The sequence below is a fragment of the Amblyraja radiata genome, chromosome 4, assembly GCF_010909765.2.
Source record: "Amblyraja radiata isolate CabotCenter1 chromosome 4, sAmbRad1.1.pri, whole genome shotgun sequence".
Classification (NCBI taxonomy): Eukaryota; Metazoa; Chordata; class Chondrichthyes; order Rajiformes; family Rajidae; genus Amblyraja; species Amblyraja radiata.
In genome coordinates, this window is record NC_045959.1 from 112,772,581 (window position 1) to 112,797,042 (window position 24,462).

Here is a 24,462-nt window from a genome sequence, read left to right on the forward strand (position 1 = left end):
CCTCACATGACCTACCACTGACCATTATCCCTCAGTGTTCAACAATCCTTGGAGAGAAAAAGCACAAAAAGTACCATGGACATAGAATGCCCTCTTGACGTTGGATTTTATTTTCCATCAAGAGATTCAAGATTCAAGATAGATTTAATTGTCACATGTGCCAGATGGCACAGTGAAATGAAATTCCCATACAGCCATACAATAAAAATAAAGAACACAACACACTATAGAATTTGACATAAAACATCCCCACACAGCAGAATCAAAGTTTCCCACTGTGTGGGAAGGCACCAAAGTCAGTCTCTTCCTCCACTGTTCCCCGTGGTCAGGGCCTCCCCAAGCCCTCCGCAGTTGCAGCTACGGGCGGCCCGATGTCCAGGACCGCTCGCTGGGGTGATCCGACGTCGGGGCTGCGGGACGTCCTCAGCGGCGTGGACACAGAGTCGGTCCCCTCCTACCGGAGTCGGCGGCTTCCAAAGTCCGCAGGCCGCGCCGGGTGGAGACTGCTGCTGGAGACCCTCTGCAAGGCGCCCCAGGACTCCACGATGTTGTTCAGTGCCGCCCACGTTGGAAGCTCTCTGCGCCAGAGCTCCACGATGTTGGAGCAACGGCCCAACGCTCCGGAGCTCCAAACGGCGACCCAGGTAGTATCTTACCGCTTATAATACCGCTGTAGCAGCCCCGGTCCGGTTCCCGGTCCCCGGCAGGAAAGGCCGCTCCGATCCGGAGAAATAGTCGCGTCCCCGCCAGGAAGAGACTGGGAAACGGTTTCCCCTTTACCCTGCCCCCCTCCCCCACATAGAAAAGTTAAAGTTTCCCCCTAAAACAGACTTTGGACTAACTGAAAATTAAAAAAAAGATAGAAATGACAGACTGCTGCTGGTAGAGTGCAGCGCCCCTAGATGACAGTTTAAAAACTGCGGATGCTAGAAATCTGAAATAAGAGAAAATGTTTGCACTTGGCAAGTCAATTGGCATCAGTGGAAAGAGAAACAGTTGAAGAATTTTCAGCAAGAGGATTGGAAGTACCATCATAGACCAATCTTGCTGAGTACTGAAAGACATATCTACCAGACTGATTGTGTAGCAGGTAGTGAGAAAACCAACATGAGGGTTCAAGTAACAAAAACAGACATGATAGAAATCTCAGGCCAGGCCAGGCAGCACCTGTGCAAAGAAAATCTGTTAATCTCTTTATTTTAGGACCACAACCTATCGTCAGAACACCTCATTTCACTTTAAAACTAGTGACTTTTCCAGACTTTTAAGGTTCCCAGACATAAAACTTCGACTGTTTTTCTTTCCACATTGTCTGATGTGTATCCATTATTTGCTATGTTTTTTCTCCAAATCTCCAACACTTACAGCTTTTTGATTTTCATTAACCAATGTTATTTTGTCTTTGCCAAACTACCTGCAGCCTATGCATCTCTCTACAATGGCATTATATTGACAGCATCAATTCCCTGATCATTCAAAGATTTACCCACTACACTTTAAATACCTTCCACATCCCTCTGGGGAGGGAACACCAGAGATTCATCTCCTCTTGCAAGAAGTGCCTATGCACCTCAGTTTTTTTTTTTTAAGTTTAGGTTACAGATACAGCGCATAAACATGCCTTTCGGCCCACCAAAGTCCACACCGACCAGCAATCCCCGCTCACTGACATTATCCTACACACACCTTGGAAAATTTACAATTTAATACTGTAACTATTGTTATATTCCGGACGGCAGAATGAATAACAACTTACACGCTGGTTGCCTGGATCACGAGAGAGATTTATTACCCAACATTCCCTGCTTATATTGAACACCAACTCATTAACATATACATGAATATGTATGAATACATTACACTGCTCTCCTATTTTTAAGTATTAAATCTAAGTAGTCAGTTACAATTTTGTTGTTGTGATACTCGATTTAAAACAAAAATTAAGCATCACCAACTACTTACAGTTATGAGATCCTAGTCAATAACCCAAGTCAACCACCCCCTTAAAGTCCTGCTACGACAAACCCATAAATTGATACAACATTGGCTCATACCAATTTTTAATTATATGGGTTTGTTTTGTTTTGCAATTGTGCAAACAAATCTCTGATTGCTAGAGCTCATATAGAATATTTATTGCAGCTAAATTTGGGAAGTGCTGAAGTTAAACTTGATATTAAGCCACAAACAGAGATGACAGTTTAAAAACTGCGGATGCTAGAAATCTGAAATAAGAGAAAATGTTTGCACTTGGCAAGTCAATTGGCATCAGTAGAAAGAGAAACAGAGTTGAAGAATTTTCATCAAAACTGGGAAAGAAAGAAAACAAGTTAGTTTGATGTTGCAGAGAGATTGGGGTGGGATGCATGGTCCAAAAGAGAATCTCTCTGGTAGGATGCAGCTGTGGCGATAAGCTGTGAGTAGATTAAATCCAGGAAACATAAAGCTGTAAGAAAGGCTCGGCATTTCAGGCCTCAGTGGAGAGAGAAATGTGAGCCAATTTGCAGATGGACAAACTGCAGCTGAATTGACCGAATTGACTAGGTTTGATACAACTGAATGTTGAGCTGAATTGACTAGTTTTGATACAACAGAGAAAGCACAATTGCCTGAACTTGTTGAATTTAATATTGGGAGTAGGATGGCAATATCTCACTGGTCTCTCTGTAACCTCTTGCGCTGTTTTATTGAGTGTAAGCTTGAATAACAGCACCTCATCTTTCATCCAGACATATTGCAAACTTTCAGACTGTATCGAATTTGACAACTTCTGGTAACTCGCTTTTTTTGTATCAGAAGTGCGATAACTTTCTTTATCACATCGAGCCAAACCACATCCCCATGGCATTTAACGGCAGTGCCTTCACCAAAAAACCATGAGTTAAAATGTAATTGGCCAGAAATCTAACCACAGCAGCCACATAAATATTGAGGATAAAAGGGCAGGTGACAGAGTGGATGATCTGTGTCAAGCACATCTACTTCCACATCAGAAGAGCCAAGTCAGAATGTGTGTGGCTAAGCCAAATGTTGAATGCTGGAATTATCGTAACATTACTGAATGTCAAAAGTATATGGTGGCATGTTATCTTGTAAGAGTTCATCCATGATTGGACGTTGTGACATGAATATTATTTGCTTCTTATCAACTGTAGCCAAATGTGAGCATGGACTATTTCATTATCTGTTAATAAGGAAAACAACTGAATATCAATGGAGCAAGGAACCACTTCAGCAATGTCACCGGCTGAGGAAACTGTCCCCGAAGATCTTTCTCTGTTTATAGTGCCCTCTATAACGTTTGGGACATCATTTATTTATTTGCCTCTGTATTCCACAATTTGAGATTTGTAATTTTTAAAAAATCACATGTGGTTAAAGTGTACATTGTCAGATTTTTATTGTAATGTATATAATATTAATAGCATATGTTATGTCTTGTGTGAGGGGACGCATGTGCCAAGGGAGACTCATGGTGGCGTCCTACAATAAAGAAGCTTGTTAGTTTACTCCTGTATCTGAGAGTTCTTTTGAGTCAGTTCCAAGTACCCAAAATACACTACAATTGGCGACGAGGATGGGATAGAGTTTGTGAACTCACCCACAGGACTGTTTTGCAACACGTAGGATTGTTTAACAGTTTGAACTGTAGATACGGAGTTGTGTCGCAGTTGTTTGCGAGCTGGACAAGAGAGGCCTGCAGATCCCTCTATGCCGGGGACTGCATTTAAAACATCAGCTGTACAAGTCGGCGAGTTTTGTCAGGCTATCTCTATGTTGCGTCTACGTGGCAAGATGTCGTCCTTCGGATTGTTACTCATTTTAGACTGAGTTTTCCTTTTGTCAAATTCCTCAAGCTGAATAGTCTTTGTATAAGTTTTCGGTGAATTGTTACACCAAAACACACAACAGCACGAAGAGGATAAAAGAACAGAAAAGGAAAGAAGAAGGACTGTCAGAAAAAAAAAAGGGTTGTGTTTGGAAACAAAGTGGAACGGCACCAAGCCAAAAGATTTGGCGCCAAATGGTTTTGAATTGGCGCCAAAGAAAAGAAAGGTCGGAACAGGAAGCAAGGAAAACAAGTGGGGCAGTAAGTAAGTGTCACCGAAGAAAGCAGCCGAAAGCTGGAAGCCTAACCAGGACAGCGACGGTGTCAACTTACCTGGAACATATTCCAGGGCTGTGTAGCCAAGGCAAAGGGGCAGAAGAGGCCCAGCAGCTGCCACCGACTTTGGACGTTTTCCAGGGCTGTGTAGCCCACAGCCAGGCCCAGGAGCCGCCAACGATGTCGAGTGAGGGCCTAGTACCGGGTAGGTCACGGACAGGTCCAGTGAAGCCACCGACGAAACGGAGTCAACCCGGCTGGGAGAAGAGTCAGCCCGGTCGAGGGAGAAAGCCAGCAGCGAGAAAAAAAAGCCCGGCCACGCGTGAGAAGCGGACCGGCAGAGTAAAAGAAAACTGGCCGCGAGAGAAGCGGACCGGTCGTGAAAGAAAGCCCGGTCGGGAGTAGAGTCAGCCCGACCGTGAGCAGAAAAGAGGGTCCGGCCGCGCAAGAGAAGTGGACTGGCCGTGGGGGAAAGCCCGGACGTGAGAGGAAGTCCAGCCCCGAGCAAAGAGTGGGTCCGCACGAAAGAAGCAGGACAGCACTCAAGCACTTCAGCCCGGTCGGGAGTAGAGTCAGCCCGGTCGTGAGGGCTGTGGAGACAGCGGGCAGGCAAATCAGCAGAGCAGCAGTAGTCGACTTGGCAGCGAGCCAGCGGCAGCAAAAGTAACGGTGAAGCCCGGAGGAGCCAGCAAAAGCAGCAAAAGTGGAGGTCTGGCGAGGCCAGCAGCAAAAGTACCGGTGGGGACAGCTCGAGAGGTCGAGAAGGCACCGATGTCCATAGGCTGACAAGCTGGACAAGTAAATTCTTCAAAGTAAAAGCAGGACTGTTGAATGTAATGCGTTGTTCATTATTCCTTCACAGTAAAAGCGGGACTGTTTGGATGTGATGCATTGGTCACTGTTATTAATAGTAAATCTGTGTGCATAGCAGGAATATGGTTAAAATGTTCTAAATGTCTATTAACATGAAATGTTGGTTAATAGTTTAAATCTATTATTATAAGAATTAGTAATAGTCAGTGGGCTGGATCACTTCTTAGTGTGTAGAAGGATTAAGTCTAGTGCAGAATACAGTGAGAGAAAAGAAGATAGTGCACCTGAATAGCAACAGGTAGCATGGCTTTTCAAATTGAAGGAAACGTGCCCCAGTTAGATTCTGGGTGTAATTTTGAGAAATGGACCAAAGTCTTGGAGGCTTGTTTCATTTCCAATGATATCGCTGCAGAGGAGAAGAAGAGAGCATGGTTCATATTAGGCTTAGGAAGAGAGGGTTATCAAACCTTACGTATGTTACTCCTGCCAGCAAAGCCCACAGATAAAATGTATGAGGAGTGTAAGGAGGCTTTAATGGCTCATTTCTCGCCAAAACCTCCAAGGGTATCCAGAGGCAAGGAGCCTGAACTAAAGAGGGCAGAGAGTCTCTCAAAGGACCAAGGTCAAGTGCAAAAGGACAACGGTCAAGTGCAAAAGGACAGAAGTCAAGTGCAAAAGGACAAAGCTCAAGTGCAAAGGGACACAAGTCAAGTGCAAAGGGACACAAGTCAAGTGCAAAGGGACACAAGTCAAGTGCAAAGGGACACAAGTCAAGTGCAAAGGGACACAAGTCAAGTGCAAAGGGACACAAGTCAAGTGCAAAGGGACACAAGTCAAGTGCAAAGGGACACAAGTCAAGTGCAAAGGGACACAAGTCAAGTGCAAAGGGACACAAGTCAAGTGCAAAGGGACACAAGTCAAGTGCAAAATGACACGGGTCAAGTGCTAAGGGGCAAAGGGCAAATGCAAAGTGGCAGAAGTCAAAGAGAAATTGCCATCCAAAGAGCAACCCTAGCTATTCAAGCTGCATTCAGGGGTATGAAGGTATGGAGAGAGATCCGGAACAAACAGAAGGCAGCAAAGGTAATACAAGCAGCAGTTAGAATGCACAGAGTATACCGTCAATACAAGGCAATGAGATTGGCAGCTACAATAGTACAAACCCATTATAGGGCACACCTTCAAATGGAAAGTGATCGCAAAACTTACATGAAGGTACGCAGAAGCGTTGTACTGCTTCAGGCAGCCTACCGTGGAATGCTTGTTCGAAGGCAACTGCGGGGCATGCATAAATCTGTCAAGGTCATACAGACTTATTATCAGATGTATAAACAGCGTCAGTATTTTAAGAAACTACGCTGGTCTGCCATTGCGGTACAGCAACGATACCGAGCATGCCAGATAAGAGATGTCCAAGTGAGACAGTATAAGAGTTTGAGAGAAGCAGTGGTTTGTATTCAGGCCTTATACCGCGGGATCAAAGCCAGAGTATTGGTAGAGAAAACCAAAGCAGCACGCTGTATTAAGTCTTCATAAGAATGTGCATTACAAGAAAGCATTTCTTGATGCAAAAGGCGGCTGTAGTCACTCTGCAAGCTGCATACCGTGGTTACCGATTAAGGGTACGGTACAGAGCTATGCGACAAGCAGTCATTTGGATCCAGAGATGGTACAAAGCATGTAAAATAGGGCATTCCCAGTTTGTGCAATATCAGTCAATGAGGGATGCAACTATTACCATTCAAACTGCCTACAAGAGTATGGTGGTTAAGCAAAAGAGAGCTACTGTAAAAGTGCAGTCAGTACTCCGTATGAGTTGGTATAGGAAAGACCTAAGGAGACAAATAGACGCACAACAGTAAAGGCTGAAACGATACAAAAGACTTAAACGATATAGGAAAGACTTCCTCAAACCGATTTATACAGCAGTTGTAGTGCAGTATCACTACCGAGCTTATGTAGTAAGAGAAATATACAGAGCGCAAATCAAAGCCACTGCTGTATTGCAAGGACAGTATAGATCCTACTTCTTGATGAATAACCAGAAAGGTGATTTAAGAAGACAAATAGACGAACAGCAAAAAAGGCTTAAACGTTGCAAAGAACGGTTAAATAAATATGTGACGATGAGCAAAAAGCTGTTAACAGAAAAGTCTAAAGAAGAGAGGCTTGTCGGTCGAGACAAAAGTATGCAGGACCGATTGCGATTAGGACACTTCAGTATAGTCCAGCATGGAGCTTCCTTCACTGAGCAATGGACAAATGTTTATGCATTGCAGAATGTCATTATACAACAAGAACAGATAAACACGCAGTGTCAGGAAATTGAGCGACAGAGAGCGACTGAAGAAAAAAAAACCTGCAGTCATGTGTCAGATCCCACCTACAAATAAGGAACAGAAACAGAGGAAATGTTAACTTTAGCAGAACATCAAGAACAGGAAGAAATCTGCAAATTAGATTAGGATATTTCAAAAGGGAAGAGGCAGAGATACAGGTAGAGCTAGAGTGATTAGAAAGATGAGTGGAATGAACCATTATAAGTGCTAAGTTTAGATACAGTTTACAGTTATGAGGATGTAATGTCAGATGACTGTAATAATATAATTTTGCAACTGTGCGTTAATCAATTATATTTAATGTAGCAGAAATGGTGTTATTCGCCTCCAAGCTAAAGGGGGAGCAGTGTAATGTATATAATGTAAATGGTGTTATTCGCCTCCAAGCTAAAGGGGGAGCAGTGTAATGTATATAATATAATTAGCATATGTTATGTCTTGTGTGAGGGGACACATGCGCCAAGGGAGACTCATGGTGGCGTCCTACAATAAAGAAGCTTGTTAGTTTACTCCTGTATCTGAGAGTTCTTTTGAGTCAGTTCCAAGTACCCAAAATACACTACAATAAGGAAAACAACTGAATATCAATGGAGCAAGGAACCACTGCAGCAATGTCACCGGCTGAGGAAACTGTCCCCGAAGATCTTTCTCTGTTTATAGTGCCCACTATAATGTTTGGGACATCATTTATTTATTTGCCTCTGTATTCCACAATTTGAGATTTGTAATTTAAAAAAAATCACATGTGGTTAAAGTGCACATTGTCAGATTTTAATAAAGGCCATTTTTACGCATTTTGGTTTCACCATGTAGGAATTACAGCAGTCAAATCTCAATTCCTCCATCTCTGTCGCATCTGCTCACAAGATGAGACTTTCCATTTTCCGACAAGAGATGTCCTCTTTCCTTAGTAAACATGGTTTCCCCTTCTGTCATAGATGGATTTCTCACCCACACCTCCTGTGTCCTGTGGTTCTACTCTCACTCCTGCTCCTTCCAGACCGAACAAGGATACAATGCCAATGCACCTCACCTTTCACCCCACCAGCCTCCGCATCTAGCATGTCATCCTCCGAAATTTTTGTCACCTCCAATGTGATCTCACCACCACCTCCACCCCTTTCTGCCTTCCGCAGAGGCCACTCCCTCCATAGCTCTTCGGTTCATTCATCCTGGGCCTTTTCCATTGCCCGAGTGAGACATCAAGCTTATATTCCCTTTGAGTGACTTACAACCTAACGGTAAGGAAATTGATATCTCCAATTTTGTTAACAACCAGCCCCCCCCCCCCCTCCTGCCTCCAACCCCCGCCCATATCTACATTCCCTGTGCCCCACCCGGACTCCCAACTATTTCTCCCCTCTCCCATCTCCTACATTCCTTCCTTTGGCCTCATAATTTGCAACTCTTCAGTCTATGCCACATCTTCTGCATCTATCGCTGGCTTTAATTCCAATCATCTGTCTATCAACCCCCCACTCCCCTGTGTCCACCTACTACCTGCCACAGTCAAAGCAAAATCTGCACCCCGATTCGCACAGATGAAATTTATCAAGAGTCCATGATGTCTGACGGTCAATGAACCTCTGTATATCATCTTATCTCCAATTACAGCTCTCCTGGCAGTTATTAACTTGGAAACTGATAGATCTTGGCAATGTCAAACTGAGCATTGGTCAGGTAGTCTGACGAATGGCCAGTGTTCTGATGAAAGATCACTGAATTGAAAGTTTAGTTCTGTTTCCTGCTCCACAGATGCTGTCTAACACACTGAGTATTGACAGTATTTTCTGGTCTTATTTATACTGGTCAGCAGGTTGTTGATGAGCAAATGATGTGCAACAACATCCTGCTAATGGGAGAAGGTAAACTAAAACAAACCCTGCGTATGCTGAAAATCTAGAATAAAAACAAATATAGTCACTCCATCAGACTGGATGTACGGAAAGGGGAGTAGAGTTAATATTTCAGGTTGAAGACCCTTCCTCAGAAGTGGGAAAGAGTGAAAACAAGTTAATTAGTTGAGGTTGTTTGGCTAGATTACATTAAACCTATGTTTTATGGACAGGGCAAACTCAGGCAGTTTTCCCACATTACTAGATGGAGATTGCTGCTGTAACATGTCCCGGTGCAATTTGTGTGGAAGCAAAGCTCAACCTAGAGTATGTCTTCAGCATAAAGGTTAATATACTTATGGACCTGCAACAAGTGGAATGGATCCTCCAAATTGTCTGGAGCCTGGCTTCTGTGACAGTAAAGATATTGGAGAGAGCCCAGTGAATTATCTACCATCAATACAAAGGATATCAAACAGAAGCTTAAATTGGTAATTTGTGTCCCATTATATTTTTACCACATTTCTCTCCAGGATATCAATTGACTCGAGACAAATAGAAATAAACTCTGCCACACACAGAGGTTGGTAGATAGTCATCTAATATTTTGACAGATATAAATCAACAACATTTATCCATGTTGTTTGGCATTGCTGCAGCAAATGAATCTACTCCAGAATTGACAAGATTTCCTAGAATGGCTGCACGTTCACAAACCAGATGGAGTTTGCAAAAAATCAGTATTCTGGCTCAAGTATTGACCTTACTTCAGGCTCTTTGCAGCTTTCCATCATGATGCAATAGGAGAAAGCCAAAGTGGATCATTACTGAAGACATTTGGCCTTTTAGTCACATGCTGAACCCCACCATTATTGAGGACAGAAAAGTTGACACAATCATTAGACATAGAATGAGACCATGCACCCCACTAAGTCCTTGCCAGCCACTTAAAACAATCCAATTGGTCTCATTTACCTCCTTTCCCCCCGCAGCACAATACGTTATTTGACCTTAAATGCCTATCAAATTCTCTTTTAAAGCCGGATTATCTGTTTTCGGCATAGTCAAAAAAAACTTTCCTACACACGCCTTTGAAACAATCTGCAGTCCTTCAACCATCTGCAAATGTGAACAGGTGTGGTTTGATCTGCAGAGTATTGATTTAAAGATTAGAACAGAGGAAGCTGTCATTCAGTCCATTCTGGCTATCAGCACATCAATCCAAATCGTCCCATTCACAATCTAATTATTTCCTTGTCAACAAATCTCTTTCACACGCCCATCAATTGCCCTTTGATTCTTTTGCCATTTATCTACCCAATGTGGTAAATTATAGTATCCAAATAACTTACCGCCATTTCACAGTTTTTCTATTTCTATTCAAGATATTCAGAATCCATCATTTTTTGCTTTTTGACTTCAACTTTTTCTTTCAAGAAAAACTCCAGTCTAACCTGGAATTGAAATCTTTGATCCCTGGTACCCAGTATTCCAGTATTTTTTTCACCCTCCTTCGGGTCTTCACATCGTTTCTAAAATGTAGTGACTGGATTTAGTCACAATAATACACCAGTTGTGGTGTTTAAGAAAGAACTGCAGATGCTGGAAAAATCGAAGGTAGACAAAAATGCAGGAGAAACTCAGTGGGTGAGGTAGCATCTATGGAGAGAAGGAATAGGCGACGTTTCGAGTCAAGACCGTTCTTCAGACTGATGTTGGGGGGGGGGGCGGGAAAAAGAAAGGAAAAGGCGGAAACAGTAGGCTTGTGGGAGAGCTGGGAAGGGGAGGGGATGGACTATCTGAAATTGAAGTCAACGTTCATACCACTGGGGTGTAAACTACCCAAGCAAAATATGAGGTGCTGTTCCTCCAATTTGCGCTGGGTCTCACTCTGGCAATGGAGGCGGCCCAGGACAGAAAGGTCGGATTTGGAATGGGAGGGGGAGTTGAAGTGTTGAGTCACCCTATCAGCCATCGCATACGACATTTAATCCTCCGACATTTTCGCCACCTCCAACGGGATCCCACCACTGACCACATCATCCCATCTCCTCCCCTTTCTACTTTCCACAGAGACCTTTCCCTCCGTAACTCCCTGGTCAATTCGTCTCTTCCCACCCAAACCACCCCATCCCCGGGTACATTCCCTTGCAACCACAGGAAATGCTACACTTGTTGCTTTACCTCCCCCCTCGACTTCATCCAAGGACACAAGCAGTCTTTCCAGATGAGGCAGAGGTTCACCTGCACCTCCTCCAACCTCATCTACTGCATCCGCTGTTCCAGGTGTCAACTTCTCTACATCGGCGAGACCAAGCGCAGGCTTGGCGATCACTTCGCCCAACACCTCCGCTCAGTTCGCACATTAACCAACCTGATCTCAGCACTTCAACTCCCCCTCCCATTCCGAATCTGACCTTTTTGTCCTGGGCCTGTTCCATTGCCAGAGTGAGGCCCAACGCAAATTGGCGGAACAGCACCTCATATGGGTAGTTTACACCCCAGCAGTATGAACATTAACTTCTCCAATTTCAGATGGTCCTTGCTTTCTCCCTCCTTCCCATAGTTGTGGTGTACTCAGTTTTACAAAAACATTTCCTCTCTGCTTTTATACTCGACACCTCTGTTTAAGAAATCTAGGATTCCGTATACAACATCAACCACTGTCTCAACATGTCCTGCCAATTCCAAGGCTTTATGCACGCAGATACCAGGTCTCTCCATTCCTGCACACCTTTATACCAAAGACTGTATTTGTTTGCCATGTTTTTTTTCTGCCAAATTACATTCATCATACTTTATTCAATATAATTTACAAATTGTCAGTCCACCCTCCCAACTTTTATTATATTGCAGGTACAACTATTAACCATGCCAGCTAGCTTGATGTCATTTGCAAATTTTGAACTTGATCCTGCCCATCCATCTTTAAATCAGGAAGTTCTGGAACCAATCTCTAAGCAATTCCATAACTCAAAATTCTCAAATGTAAAAAAAACCATTTACCAGTTTCAGGCTTGGAATCCTTTATTCCATGAGCCTATATTTTATAGGCATCCTGTAATATAGGACCTTGTCAAGCAACTTCCCCTTCCCATTAACTGTTTAATCCATAACAGTTTTAAAGTGACATAATGCAATTTTGTTTTTATATTCATAATATTTGAACTAACTCGTCAACAAATACTAACAGACATATTCATATTCCACCCCCCCCCCCCTCCCCCAAATAACCATTTTAAAACCATACTAATAATTGAGAACTAATTTTAGTGTATATTTCAACAATTCCCCAAACCGCATATCAATTCGCAGGGGGTTGGCACATCAGATTAGAATTACAGGGATGTTAATTCCTAATACTTCATCTGAAGGCTGGATTTAAATCTGTACTCAAAGGATAACATGTTTGGGTGCATGAGTTAACGCTTTATATGTTCTACCATGTATACACGAGCATTATATACCTGCAATCACTTCCAAACACAAACGGCGAAAACAATAGATATTTAAAAAAAACACGCTTTGCAATTGAGATACATTTTTGTTTCCTGGAAAGCAGCTTTACGAAGTAAATGTAACTTGTGAGAGCGAAAGGGAGTGTGTGTTTGGTGCCAGAAGTCCGGCTAAGGTTGACTGTGCCAACCACAAAGTGAGTGAGTGAATGCGGGGGGTGGGAAGAGGCGGCTCCGCTCGGCTAAACGCCGGAGTGCAGCCTCAACACACGAGTGTGAATGGGGAGAGGGAGCAGCTGTCCCTGCCGGCACCATGCTGGCCGGCTGGCCGGCATCCTCTCTGAACCGGGCCCGGCCACTTCCCTCCCTCTCTATCTATCTACTTGCCATTGAGTACTTGTATCCAACGCGCTGATCCTTCCGTCCGGCCACCGGGGTCTTCATCTTGCCGACAGCGAATCGGGACATAATTTCCCTGCTGTTCCGCCGTGTCGTGCCCTCCTCAGTTCACCACCATCAGCCGCCGCCCGCCGCTACCGCGCCATCGCCGCACCATGGCGCCCCCTTCCCCCTCTCGCCGCCAACTGCTGGGTCCGCCCGGCTCCGGCTCGGGCTCGGGCTCGTGGCCGCTTCTGTTGGCAGGGCGGGGTCGCTCGCTCGCGCCCGTCCGGCCGGCTAAGCGACGCGCGAATACACCATTCAGAGCTCGGCATCAAGAGCTCTCCCCCCATTCATAGCATCTCATCGCACTTTTGGGGGAAGCCACAGACAGAATGAGCAAAGGGGGCTAAACTTCAGTCAGGACGACAGGTAGGCTGCAATGCCACGATTGACAACCACACTGCGTTTTGGAGACGTTTTGTCATATAATGCACAAGGTTATCAAGATTGAAGGGCACAGATTTTTTTGTTTAAAAGGAATGCAAATATGAAATAAATGTAAAGTGTTGCTAAAATACAGTCAACAGTAATTGTACAGAAACATTTTCTTGGACTGGATGGGAATGAAGATAGCCAGGAGGCAGTGTTACAATAAAGGGTTTTCTTTACATTATCGCCTTGGATTACAGGGTAGTCAAGTCAAGTTTATTCGTCACATACACATACGAGATGTGAAGTGAAATGAAAAGTGGCAATGCTCGCGGACTTTGTGCAAAAAAACAAACAACCAACCAACCAAACTACAAACTAGTTACAATAAGCGAGTTCGGTATTCTGACAGCGCATGCCCAGGTCATAGGTCACAAGCGAAAAACACTCTCGGCAGCTGTGCCGAGAGTGGGCACAGGTAGCATGGGCACAGACCTGGCCTCGTTCGCAGCCAGGATCGTTCCCGGATCTCCGACGCCGCAATCGCTGTCGAACCGCCACTGGACCACCCCCCCCCCCCCCACCCTTCCAAAGTGCCCCCCCATCCGGGGGTGGTCAGAGACGTCGGGGGTCAGACGGGAGCAACGGCCCAGACTTACAGCCAGCTCAGAGAAGCAGTGCAAAGTCCAGCTCAACTCTGCCTGTAGGTTAACCTGACGAGACAGGCAGAGTTGAGCTGGATTTAGCGTTGCCTCTCTGCGCTGCCTGTGGCGCCGCTTTCCCATCTGACTCCCGACATCTCAGGCCGCCCCAGGACAGATGGACAGGAGGGGGCACTAGGGAGGGGAGTGGCGGTTCGGCAACGGTTGCGGCGCCGGAGCCCCGGGATCGATCCTGGCTGCAGATGAGGCGCAGGTCTGTGTCCATGCCGCAGCATGGCTGCCGAGAGTTTTTATCGCTTGTGACCTTTGAGAAATCCCATGATTCCTTGCGTTGTTCAGAAAACTGAACTCGCTTATTTCTGAAGAAGGGTCTCGACCTTAAACGTCACCCATTCCTTCTCCCCAGAGATGCTGCCTGTCCCGCTGAGTTACTCCAGCATTTTGTGTCTATCTTCGGTTTAACCCAGCATCTGCAGTTCCTCCCTACACTATTTACAATTGACGGCACAATGGACAGCAAACTTGGCATACGACTGAGTTGGAAGGAGGATTATATTGGACTTTAAATATATTCAGACAGGCTAGTGGTATGGCAGCCAGATGGCAGATGAAATATTGTACTAAGAAATGTGGCATCACATCTTGGTATAAAGAACAAGGAGGCAATATGAACTAATGGGCACAATTCTAAAGTAGGTAGGATAGGAAAGAATTAGAGGGATATGGACCTAACGTAGACTGGTGGGATTACTGTAGATGAGGCATCTTGGTCAGCTTGTGCAGAATTCCAAATTCAGACAGAAATTCAGAAGTAATAGTGTATTTTAACCAGAAAATCTACAATCCTGGTCCCAAATACCAATCCCTCCAGTCTGAAAACCTTTCTGTTCCCTGCTTTTTGCCATTTTACCAATCATGTGTTTGTGTATTCATCGAGCCTTTGATTCCATGCTCTTCAGTTATTACAACTTCCATCAATTTGTAGGTTAAAACAAGCTTAGAGTATATTTTTCAAGGCTCTCGTGGAGAGTTGAGGAAGAGGAAAAGTAGGCCCTTTCAGTATAAGCAATGCCTTTATTTTGAGGTTAGTGAGGAAAATTCTTACAACAGCTGCAGTCCTGGCTTGTCCACTACGAAACTGGGAACCCGGTTGGAGAGGGAAATCACTGAGACTGATTCCTGTTTGTCCCAGAGGACCGGAGAACTGGACAATAGGATGGAGGGAGTGGACGATGACCAAGTGGGAATAGTTGCTGCCTTACAGGGACCCAGGTTCAATCCTGACTATAGGTGCTGTCTGGACAGAGATTGTATGTTCTTCCAGTGACCACGTGGTTTTTCTCCAGGTGCTGCGGTTTCCTCCCACACAATAAAGATGTACAGGTTTGTTGGTTAATTCGCTTCTGTAAATTGTCCCTAGTGTGTAGGATCATGCTGGTGTACACGTTGATTGTTGATTGGCATGGACTCGGTAGGCCAAGGGGCCTGTTTCCAGGTTGTATCTTTGAAGTCTAAACAAAGGGCCAGTAAAAAGAACCAGGGTCTTAGCTCCTGCGCCCTCAAGAACGGCTGCAGAAAGCACCCCCAGGGCATAAAGGCTGAAGGTGGCCAGGCGTGGAGAGGGACGATAGGTCGCACGCCAATCCAGATTGTGACAGCTGCAACAGGCCTTTATGGCCAGATGCAGATGGGACTTTGAAAATAGCGCCAAAACCTGGTGACTTGCATATGGACTCTGGGCAGTTTCTATACATTCTATACACAGCAAAAAGGTGGAATATCGGCTCTGTATTCTATGTTTCCATACATTCTGTATTTAGTCTAGGATTGTTTGTATGTATGGTAATCATTTTACTGAACTGTACCTTAGCACATGCGATAATAAAGAACCATTGAACCATTGACAGGGAATGGTTCAACAAATATATTAAAGGAATGGGAGTGGCAAGATAAACATATGAAAGAGAAAGGAATTGAAAGTCATGCTGATAAGGAACTGTACAACCTAAGCAAAATATTGAAGCTAATTATACAATGATGAAATTAGATTATGGATTTAAAGGAAATAACTACAGGAACTATATTTCAATAAATGATAGAAATATATGTTATCTTCCATTGTATGTTGCAACTTTCCTGGATAACTTGAGCATGAAATTCGCCCATTATGGCATTGAAACTCTGATACCCACAAAGAGCTGGGCAGGATCTGCATTAATGAAAAGTGCTTTTCAGTTGTGGACCCCAACGCTGTGTCCTGCTGAATTGTCATATCACGAGGTGGTGAGGGAGGGAGGAAGGCCTGGGAGGCTCAGTATTATTTCCCCCTCTCCATTAGCATCCCCTGTTCTGCCTTTCGCAACACATCACACTTTGTCACTCTCTAACTGAACCCTATCCGCAATTTAACACATCTATCTCCTCTGTCTAATTCAATCATCCCAACCATTTTTGCAACCTAAAACTAATTTTTTTCCCCCTCTTTTATTCCCAGTTCTGATGATAAGTGTCTGATGTGAAAGATTAGCTGATTCAAAAGAACTGCCTGACCCACTGCATGTTTCCAATGTAGCAACTTGGTTCACTTTGTCCAAAGCATTGGTGAGTGCACATGAAGAATAGTGTACCGTTCTGGTCAACACGTAAAATAAAGTGATTAAGCTAGAGAAGCCAGAGAAAACATTCACAAGGATGTTGCGACACTGGATGGCCAAGTTATAAGGAGAGATTGGAATGAAGGAGGCTGAGGGGTAAATTTACTGAGATTTATAAAATTATGAGGGGCATGGATAGTATTGATGTTTCAGGTCGGGACCTTTCTACAGAATCTGAATTTGAAAACTACTGAGCCTGTGCCCAACAAAAGCGCACAAACATATCTGACAGGGCCTCCAGCAATCTCCTCCCTTGTTTGGTATAGCATTTTGTTTAGTACAGTTTAGTTTATTATTATTGTCACATGTACTGAGGAACAGTGATTTTTTTGTTGTTGTCTGCTATCCAGTCAAAGAAAAGACTATACATGATTACAATCAAGCAGTCCATGGCGTACAGATAAACTTAGAGGGCAGAACATTTAATGCAAGATAAAGTCAGATTAAAGATGGTTCAAAGGTCTTTACTGTATGGAGTTTGTATGTTCTCCCTATGACTGCGTGAGTTTTCTCCAGATGCACCGATTTCCTCCCACGCTCCAAACACGGACAGGTTTGTAAGTTAATTGTAGGCTTCGATAAAATTGTAAATTGTCCCTAGTGTTCGGGATGATCACTGGTCAGCGCGGACATGGTGGCCCAAAGGGCCTGTTTCCGTGCTGTAACCTCTAAAGTCTCTAATGAGGTCAGGACTGCACTCCAGTTGTTGTGAGGATGGTTCAGTTGCCTGATAACAGCTGGGTTGAAACTGTCCCTGAAATTTGGAGGTATGCGTTTTCAAACTTCTGTATCTCTTGCCTGATGGGAGAGGGGAGAGGATAGAGACTGCTCCTTGATTATACTGGTGGCCTTGCCGAGGAAGCGTGAAGTGTGGATGGAGCCAATAGAAGGGAGGTCGGTTTGTGTCATGGTGTGGGTTACGTTCACAACTCACTGCAATTTCTTGCGGTTTTGGATGGAACTGTTCCCAAACCATGCAGTGATGCATCCCGACAAATTGCTGGTGATATTTATTCCTAAGAACTAAGAACTTTCAACCATCTATAGTCCGTGCCATCAATGTATACTGGCATGTGTGTGCTGCTTCGCTTCCTGATCAAGGATGCAATTCATCTAGTTCTGGGGATTTATCCACCCATGTGTATCATGATATCCAATACCTCGTGGATATGATAGGTTTCAAGGGATATTGGCCATGCGCAGGCAGATGAGATAAGTGTAAATGGGGCATGTTGGTCAGTGTGGGCAAGTTGGGCCAAAGAGCCTGTTTCCACACTATATGATTCTATGACTTCCATCATCTCAATACTGACATGCTGCAGACAAACTACACCCCTTGGTTTAGAAACCCCATTTAGTCTCCAAAGCAATCGAATTATTCCCAAGCGACCCTCATTATAGGTATGTTACAATACTTACCTTCAGCGGCGCTGCAATTCTGCCACTGGCCTTGTGCGCGATTTTGGCGCCTTTGAGGGGGGGGGGGGGGCGGGGTTAAAACGCGTTTTTCTCCTACCTTGTCCTGTATTATATTTTGTTGGAGTGCAAGCTTTTGCTGAAGAATTGTTCCAACGGCCGTTCTGTGTATTTTTGTTTTTTAAATCGCCCGATAAGTTCAGCGCTGGAGTAATTTATAAATCAGCTTCCAAAGCCGTCAACGCCGACAACGGGGACGGATTTTGCGTACGGGACAGGTAAAGGAAAGCCATTTATTTTATGTATAAAAGTGCTCCTTAAGATGCTTTTAATTCACATTTTACGTTGCGAAACAGTGATTTTTTCCCCATACGAACCAGCAGTATTTTTCCTGCCGATATGGGGTCTAAATTCACCGCAACCGCAACGTTCCAATTGATCGCGTTCCAGAAAAACCCACTCGCAAGATGATTTAAATGACCATTAATTTACAGGTATTAAATCAATTTGGCCTATAAATCCATGACAATGAGATAAAAAAAATTATGTTATATTGTGAATTATTGTGTGAATGTTATTTGGACACTTAGGCTATTTAAAAATGTTAATCTATTCTTAAGAAATTGATAGATATTTAGATCTAGTAATTGAATTTTGTAACTAATAATATGCTTTAATTTCAACTCATCTAAGTAAGATTGTTTCATATTTGTTTCAGAATGCTTCAATCTATAATAACTGAAAATGTATTTCAGTTCTCTTAGTTTTTAAGAAAGTAATGGGCTTTTGACTGTCCTCGATCACAGCATTTGTGTTAAGTCAATGGAAAAGCAATAGGGAAAAGTATGAAAATGGCCATAACCTTTTTAATACTGAAGATATGAAAGTGAATTAGGTGTCAAATTAAACTTCTTTTAATGCTTTATCTGATGGGATAAATTACAGACTTGATTTTTTAAATCTCAAAATTTTGTAACATTGCTACTCATAAGGATTCTGCTTAAAGCTGCCTGCTTAGGCTATTTCATTACCTATTTTTGTTCCTTAGTATTCTCCTATAGCCTTTATATTCCTCAAGTGTTAGGAGAACAAAAGTTTTTTTTAAATTTTAGGTTTGTTTAATTACCGGTACTTAAATGCAATGTTGCAATTGCTGCGTGGAACTCAATCTCAGGCATGAAGTTCAGCAATTTTAATTACTATGCAACTGCACTCATGCATGTACACATTGTAGGTGCTACTAGCCTTGCTATTTTATTGCACATTTTTGCACAAATCACTTGTCAAAAGTATTTTGCAGTTTTAAAAACAGTACTGAAAGTACTGTTATACTGACATAGATGGTATCAACACTTCCTAAAGTTAATTTAAATAATATTTAATGCATTGCATAAACAATTGTCAATTACAAAATCATATCAACTGGCATGGAAACACAGAGCATTTGTATTACTCAAATCACAGAGAATTGTAGAAGCACAGGCAGATATTTCACCATTGTGATTGTTGAAGAGTTCTGTGAAAGAGCTAGTTAATGATTCCATTCGCATACAATTGGATCAGCTACCTACAGCCTTTAATTCCATAATCACTATATAATTCTCCTAATCAGCCCTTTGCATTTTGTTAAATTTTTTTAATTTGCTTTTTTAATTAATCAAAAAAGATGTTTTTCTTGCAACTCCTGCCACATGCCTGCTGAATATTTCATGATTTATAGAATGTAGAGAAACTGGATGTTGAGTTTTTCCTACCCTTTTCATCTCCGAGTATAGCTGGTGTTAATCGGTTTAATTGTGACATCACCAGTTACCCTGGAGTTTGTCCTCGCTGACACCCATCTTCTACAATTGTTTATACTTGAAACCTGATCTATCCAACCCGTTTAATCTCTTCCCTGTACGGGGACCCGACTTTTTCCCTGTCGGGTCTCCGGTGTCGTTGGGCCTAACATCGAGGAGCCGGCGGCGGCCTCCGCCCGGGGACTAACCTGAGGGCTCCAGTCGCGGAGCCTGCGGACCCAACATCGCGGAGCTGGCCATCTTCAGAGCGGGAAGAGCTGTGGTGACGCGTGGCTGCGACCCGACTTCGGAGCTTCAGAGGCTCCGGCTGCAGGCCCGGTGGACAGTAACATCGGGAGCTCGCAGTTCCCTGGAGGGAGACTGCTTTTCGGAGCTCCCGCTATGGCAACTTCTCCTGCTGGAATCGCGGAGTTTAAAGGACACGGAGCCGGGGCCTAACATCGCCCGGCGTGGCTTAAATGGCCACAGGACTTACCATCGTCCGCCGGGGACTTAACATCGGAGCCCCATTTCGCCTCGACGCTGCAGTTGGACTGCTGAACGGCGGGAGAAGAACAATATTTAAGAGGGAGTTAGATGTGGCCCTTGTGGCTAAAGGGATCAGGGGGTATGGAGAGAAGGCAGGTACAGGATACTGAGTTGGATGATCAGCCATGATCATATTGAATGGCGGTGCAGGCTCGAATGGCCGAATGGCCTAGTCCTGCACCTATTTTCTATGTTTTCTATGTTTCTAAAGGGAAGAGATAAGACTTTGCCTTCCATCACAGTGAGGAGGTGTTGGAGACTCACTGTGATGGATGTTTATGTAAACTGTGTTAAGTGTGGGTCTTGGGTTTTTTTGTAATGTAAAAACTGTAGAAAATGCAATTTTGTTCAAACCAAGTTGTTTGAATGACAATAAAAGGCAGCTATCTATCTATCTATCTATCTATCTATTATCTGATTAGGTGCGAGGATCAAGCATGATTTATCATTGTACATGTACCTCACTGTACTTGTGCATATAATAACTCGACTTGGATCTTCACTGATCTACAATGGAAGGACTGGAAATGCCTCCATTTATAAAGGGGATTTTTAATTCAAGTCTTTCCTGCTACCTTCAAAGATTTGTGTGTGTGACTGCCCAACTTTGAACTATGCAAGCCTTCGAATGCTGTTCCGTTTAATTTGTATTGTCTCTTTATTTTACCTCCCAAATTCCATAATTTCCCAGTTATCTACATGAACTTTAATCTTCAATTCAATAGTATGGAATTTATTGTCCAACTGTCATTGGAAGTCACTGTTTACCACACTTACATTTTGCTAAAAAGCATTTCGAAACTTCAAAATTATGTTTAATGGACAGATCAGATGCTGGAAAACCGAAAGAAGAACAGATACAAACAGGGAGAGGAGTAAACAACGGTGAGAAGCGAGGTGACTTGGAAGAGAACAAAGAATGGGGTAGGGTAGCCTTTCATTGTCAAACTTCCCACCCTTCCTCTCTATCACTCTTTGCTCTCACTTAATTTCCCCACCCTCTTCCTCCTCTTCTCTCAATCCTACCATCCATTTCATGCCTCTTTTCTCCTACTCTCGCCCTACCGTCCACAATCTTGCCGGCTATCACTTGTCACTACCCCACCTACTCTCATCAATCACTGTTTTGTATCCTTCTCTTCTCTTGCTTCCTTGCCTCCAAGCCTCCTCCTTCACCACCCCTCATCTTTCATCCCTTTCTTTTTACCCTAATTCCTCGCTCTCTGCTACCTCCAACTCGTCATCTTTTAAACTCTGTGTTCTTTCAGTCCAACATTCACAAAGTTTGCTTGTCCAGTTACCATTTTGCTGCCTCTCAGTCTGTGGGAAGGTTGTAATGTGAAACTAAATATGCAGTAATTCTTATGTATAGCTGCAATTGTCAACACTAAAGATGCTGACTGATGCTGTGGATGTCTGGTGAAGTCACGTTAATCTCTCCACATAAGATACACTTAATATCTCAGGAATTAATTTGTGAAGCTTTATTTGCTCACTGAAGTAGACTTCTGAACGGTCCTCCTATAAGTTGGGGGGGGGGGGGGGGGTTCCGATATTCCAACCTACCTTTTCTACTTACACTATCAATAACTCTGCCAATCTTTGTGTTATCTACAAACTTCTTCTGAAGTCACCGCCTCCAACAACCTTTTGACTGCTAGCCAACAGTAATAACCGAGGTAACATTTCTGACAAAGCTCTTGGTTTCTCCACCAGTTCCAAAATGAGACCGATTTGATGAGAACCACGAGTAGATCTTGGAGCTAATGAACTGAAAACACATTGCTCGAATGGAAATGCGATTAGGTCTCAAGGGAAAAATAAACAACTCAAAGGCACTTAAGTGCTAACATTTGACAAAATACACCCAAAGAACAGATGATAGGTGGAAAGAGCAGAAGCGGTCCAGCAACTCTTATAGACAATAGACAATAGGTGCAGGGGTAGGCCATTCGGCCCTTCGAGCCAGCATCACCATTCAATGTGATCATGGCTGATACCATGACATGTGCAAATATTCTTCCAACTAAATCTCTAATGCCCAAATGCCAAAATTAAAATACATCTTATAATGGTAGACAAAGCCCAAAGAAATAGACTCTTAGATAAACTCCAAAGTTAATCATCTGTCCTGGAGTCAAATGTCCTTAACTTAACGTCATATCACAAAACTCTGTTTCACCCTTGCCACGACCCCAGAACAACAGGAGGTTGGAAAAGCTAAATCACAATTAATAAACAAGATTCTCTGCGACAGATGTTATCCCAACTGCAGTTCTAAAACGTGGGAGGGATAGATAGATAGATAGATAGATAGATAGATAGATAGATAGATAGATAGATAGATAGATAGATAGCCTTTATTATCTGAGAATGACAAAGCTGCTGTAATCTTGACAGACTTCAAGAGAAGACAAATCCAATTGCAATCATTCCAGGGGGGTCTCCCTACTACATGATATGGAAAAAAGTATTTGCAATTGGCAATGAAGCTAGTCCCCAAAAGACAATGTAGATTCCTTCCATGGAAAGGTAGAAAAGACATGACCTTCATCATGTGACAACTGTCCATATGGTGCCAGCACAATAACCTGGCCCTCAACACCAGCAAAACGAAGGAACTGATTGTGGACTTTGGAAGGAGTAGCATGGGGACCCACAGTCCCGTTTATATCAACGGGTCGATGGGTGAAAGGGTCAAGAGCCTCAAATTCCTGGGCGTGCACATCTCTGAAGATCTTTCCTGGTCCGAGAACACTGATGCAATTATTAAGAAAGCACATCAGCACTTCCTGAGAAGATTATGGAGAGTCGGTTTGTCAAGGAGGACTCTCTCTAACTTCTACAGGTGCACAGTAGAGAGCATGCTGACCGGTTGCATCGTGGCTTGGTTCGGCAACTTGAGCGCCCTGGAGAGAAAAAGACTACAAAAAGTAGTAAACACTGCCCTGTCCATCACCGGCTCTGACATCCCTTCCATTGAGGGGATCTATCGTAGTCGCTGACTCAAAAAGGTTGGCAGTATCATCAAGGACACACACCATCCTGGCCACACACTCATCTCCCTGCTACCTTCAGGTAGAAGGTACAGGAGCCTGAAGACTGCAACGACCAGGTTCAGGAATAGCTACTTCCCCACAGCCATCAGGCTATTGAACTTGGCTCGGACAAAACTCTGAACATCAATAGCCCATTATCTGTTATTTGCACTTTATCAGTTTATTTATTCATGTGTGTATATATTTATATTATGGTATATGGACACCAGATCTGTTTTGTAGTCAATGCCTACTATGTTCTGTTGTGCTGAAGCAAAGCAAGAATTTCATTGTCCTATCAGGGACACATGATAATAAACTCACTTGAACTTGAACCTTCATCATGTGACAACCCCTAGAAATGTACAGCAAGAAACACTATATAATAACTTTTCAATGTTACAATCACTTTCAATTTGTCTAAATAAAGAATCGTGGGACACTCTTCTTAAATATGGGTGCCCTCAGAAATGTATTTCCATTCTCTCTCTGTTACATGAGGACATCCAAGCCATAATCCCAATAGTCTACCTCAGACCAAATCCTAATGCAAACTGGATCAACTAAAGCAGTCATTATTCCAAAACTCTTGCGTGGGTAGGAAGTGCAGATGCTGATTTACACTGAATATAGACACAAAATGCTGGAGTAACTCAGTGGTACAGGCAGCAATTCTGGAGAGAAAGAATTGGTGACCGCACAACAGTCTCGACCCGTAACGTCACCCATTCCTTCTCTCCAAAGATGCAGCCTGTCCCACTTATCTATTGCAGAATTTTGTGTCTATCTTCGTTCCAAAATTCTTAATCTTTCTTGCTCCAACAATATATTTCACCTCCAACAAGCTTCCTACTGGAGTGAACTAATCTACAGGACAAATAGGAAAATGCTTAACATCAGCTGCCTCCACTCCAGAACCACGATCACTCCTACCTCACTCAAGGTTCGAGCTCTGAGTAGTCCTTGGCTTGTTTGTTTTAAAGTGAACAAGAGAATGGGCCTTAC

The 24,462-nt window shown here is 43.5% G+C and overlaps 1 protein-coding gene across 4 annotated transcripts in view; it reads right to left on the reverse strand.

Moving 5' to 3' along the window:
* Positions 1 to 24,462, reverse strand: part of oxr1 (oxidation resistance 1) — a 420,907-nt gene that overhangs the window by 36,613 nt on the left and 359,832 nt on the right. Inside the window, exon 1 of one of the 4 annotated variants that reach the window (XM_033020275.1) lies at positions 12,935 to 13,149. The exons of the other annotated variants lie outside the window; for them this stretch is intronic. Coding sequence (XP_032876166.1) covers positions 12,935 to 13,015 — 81 coding nt within the window. The 5' untranslated portion in view covers positions 13,016 to 13,149. Of the gene's footprint in view, positions 1 to 12,934; positions 13,150 to 24,462 lie in introns of those variants that run through there. 4 annotated transcript variants of the gene reach the window in all.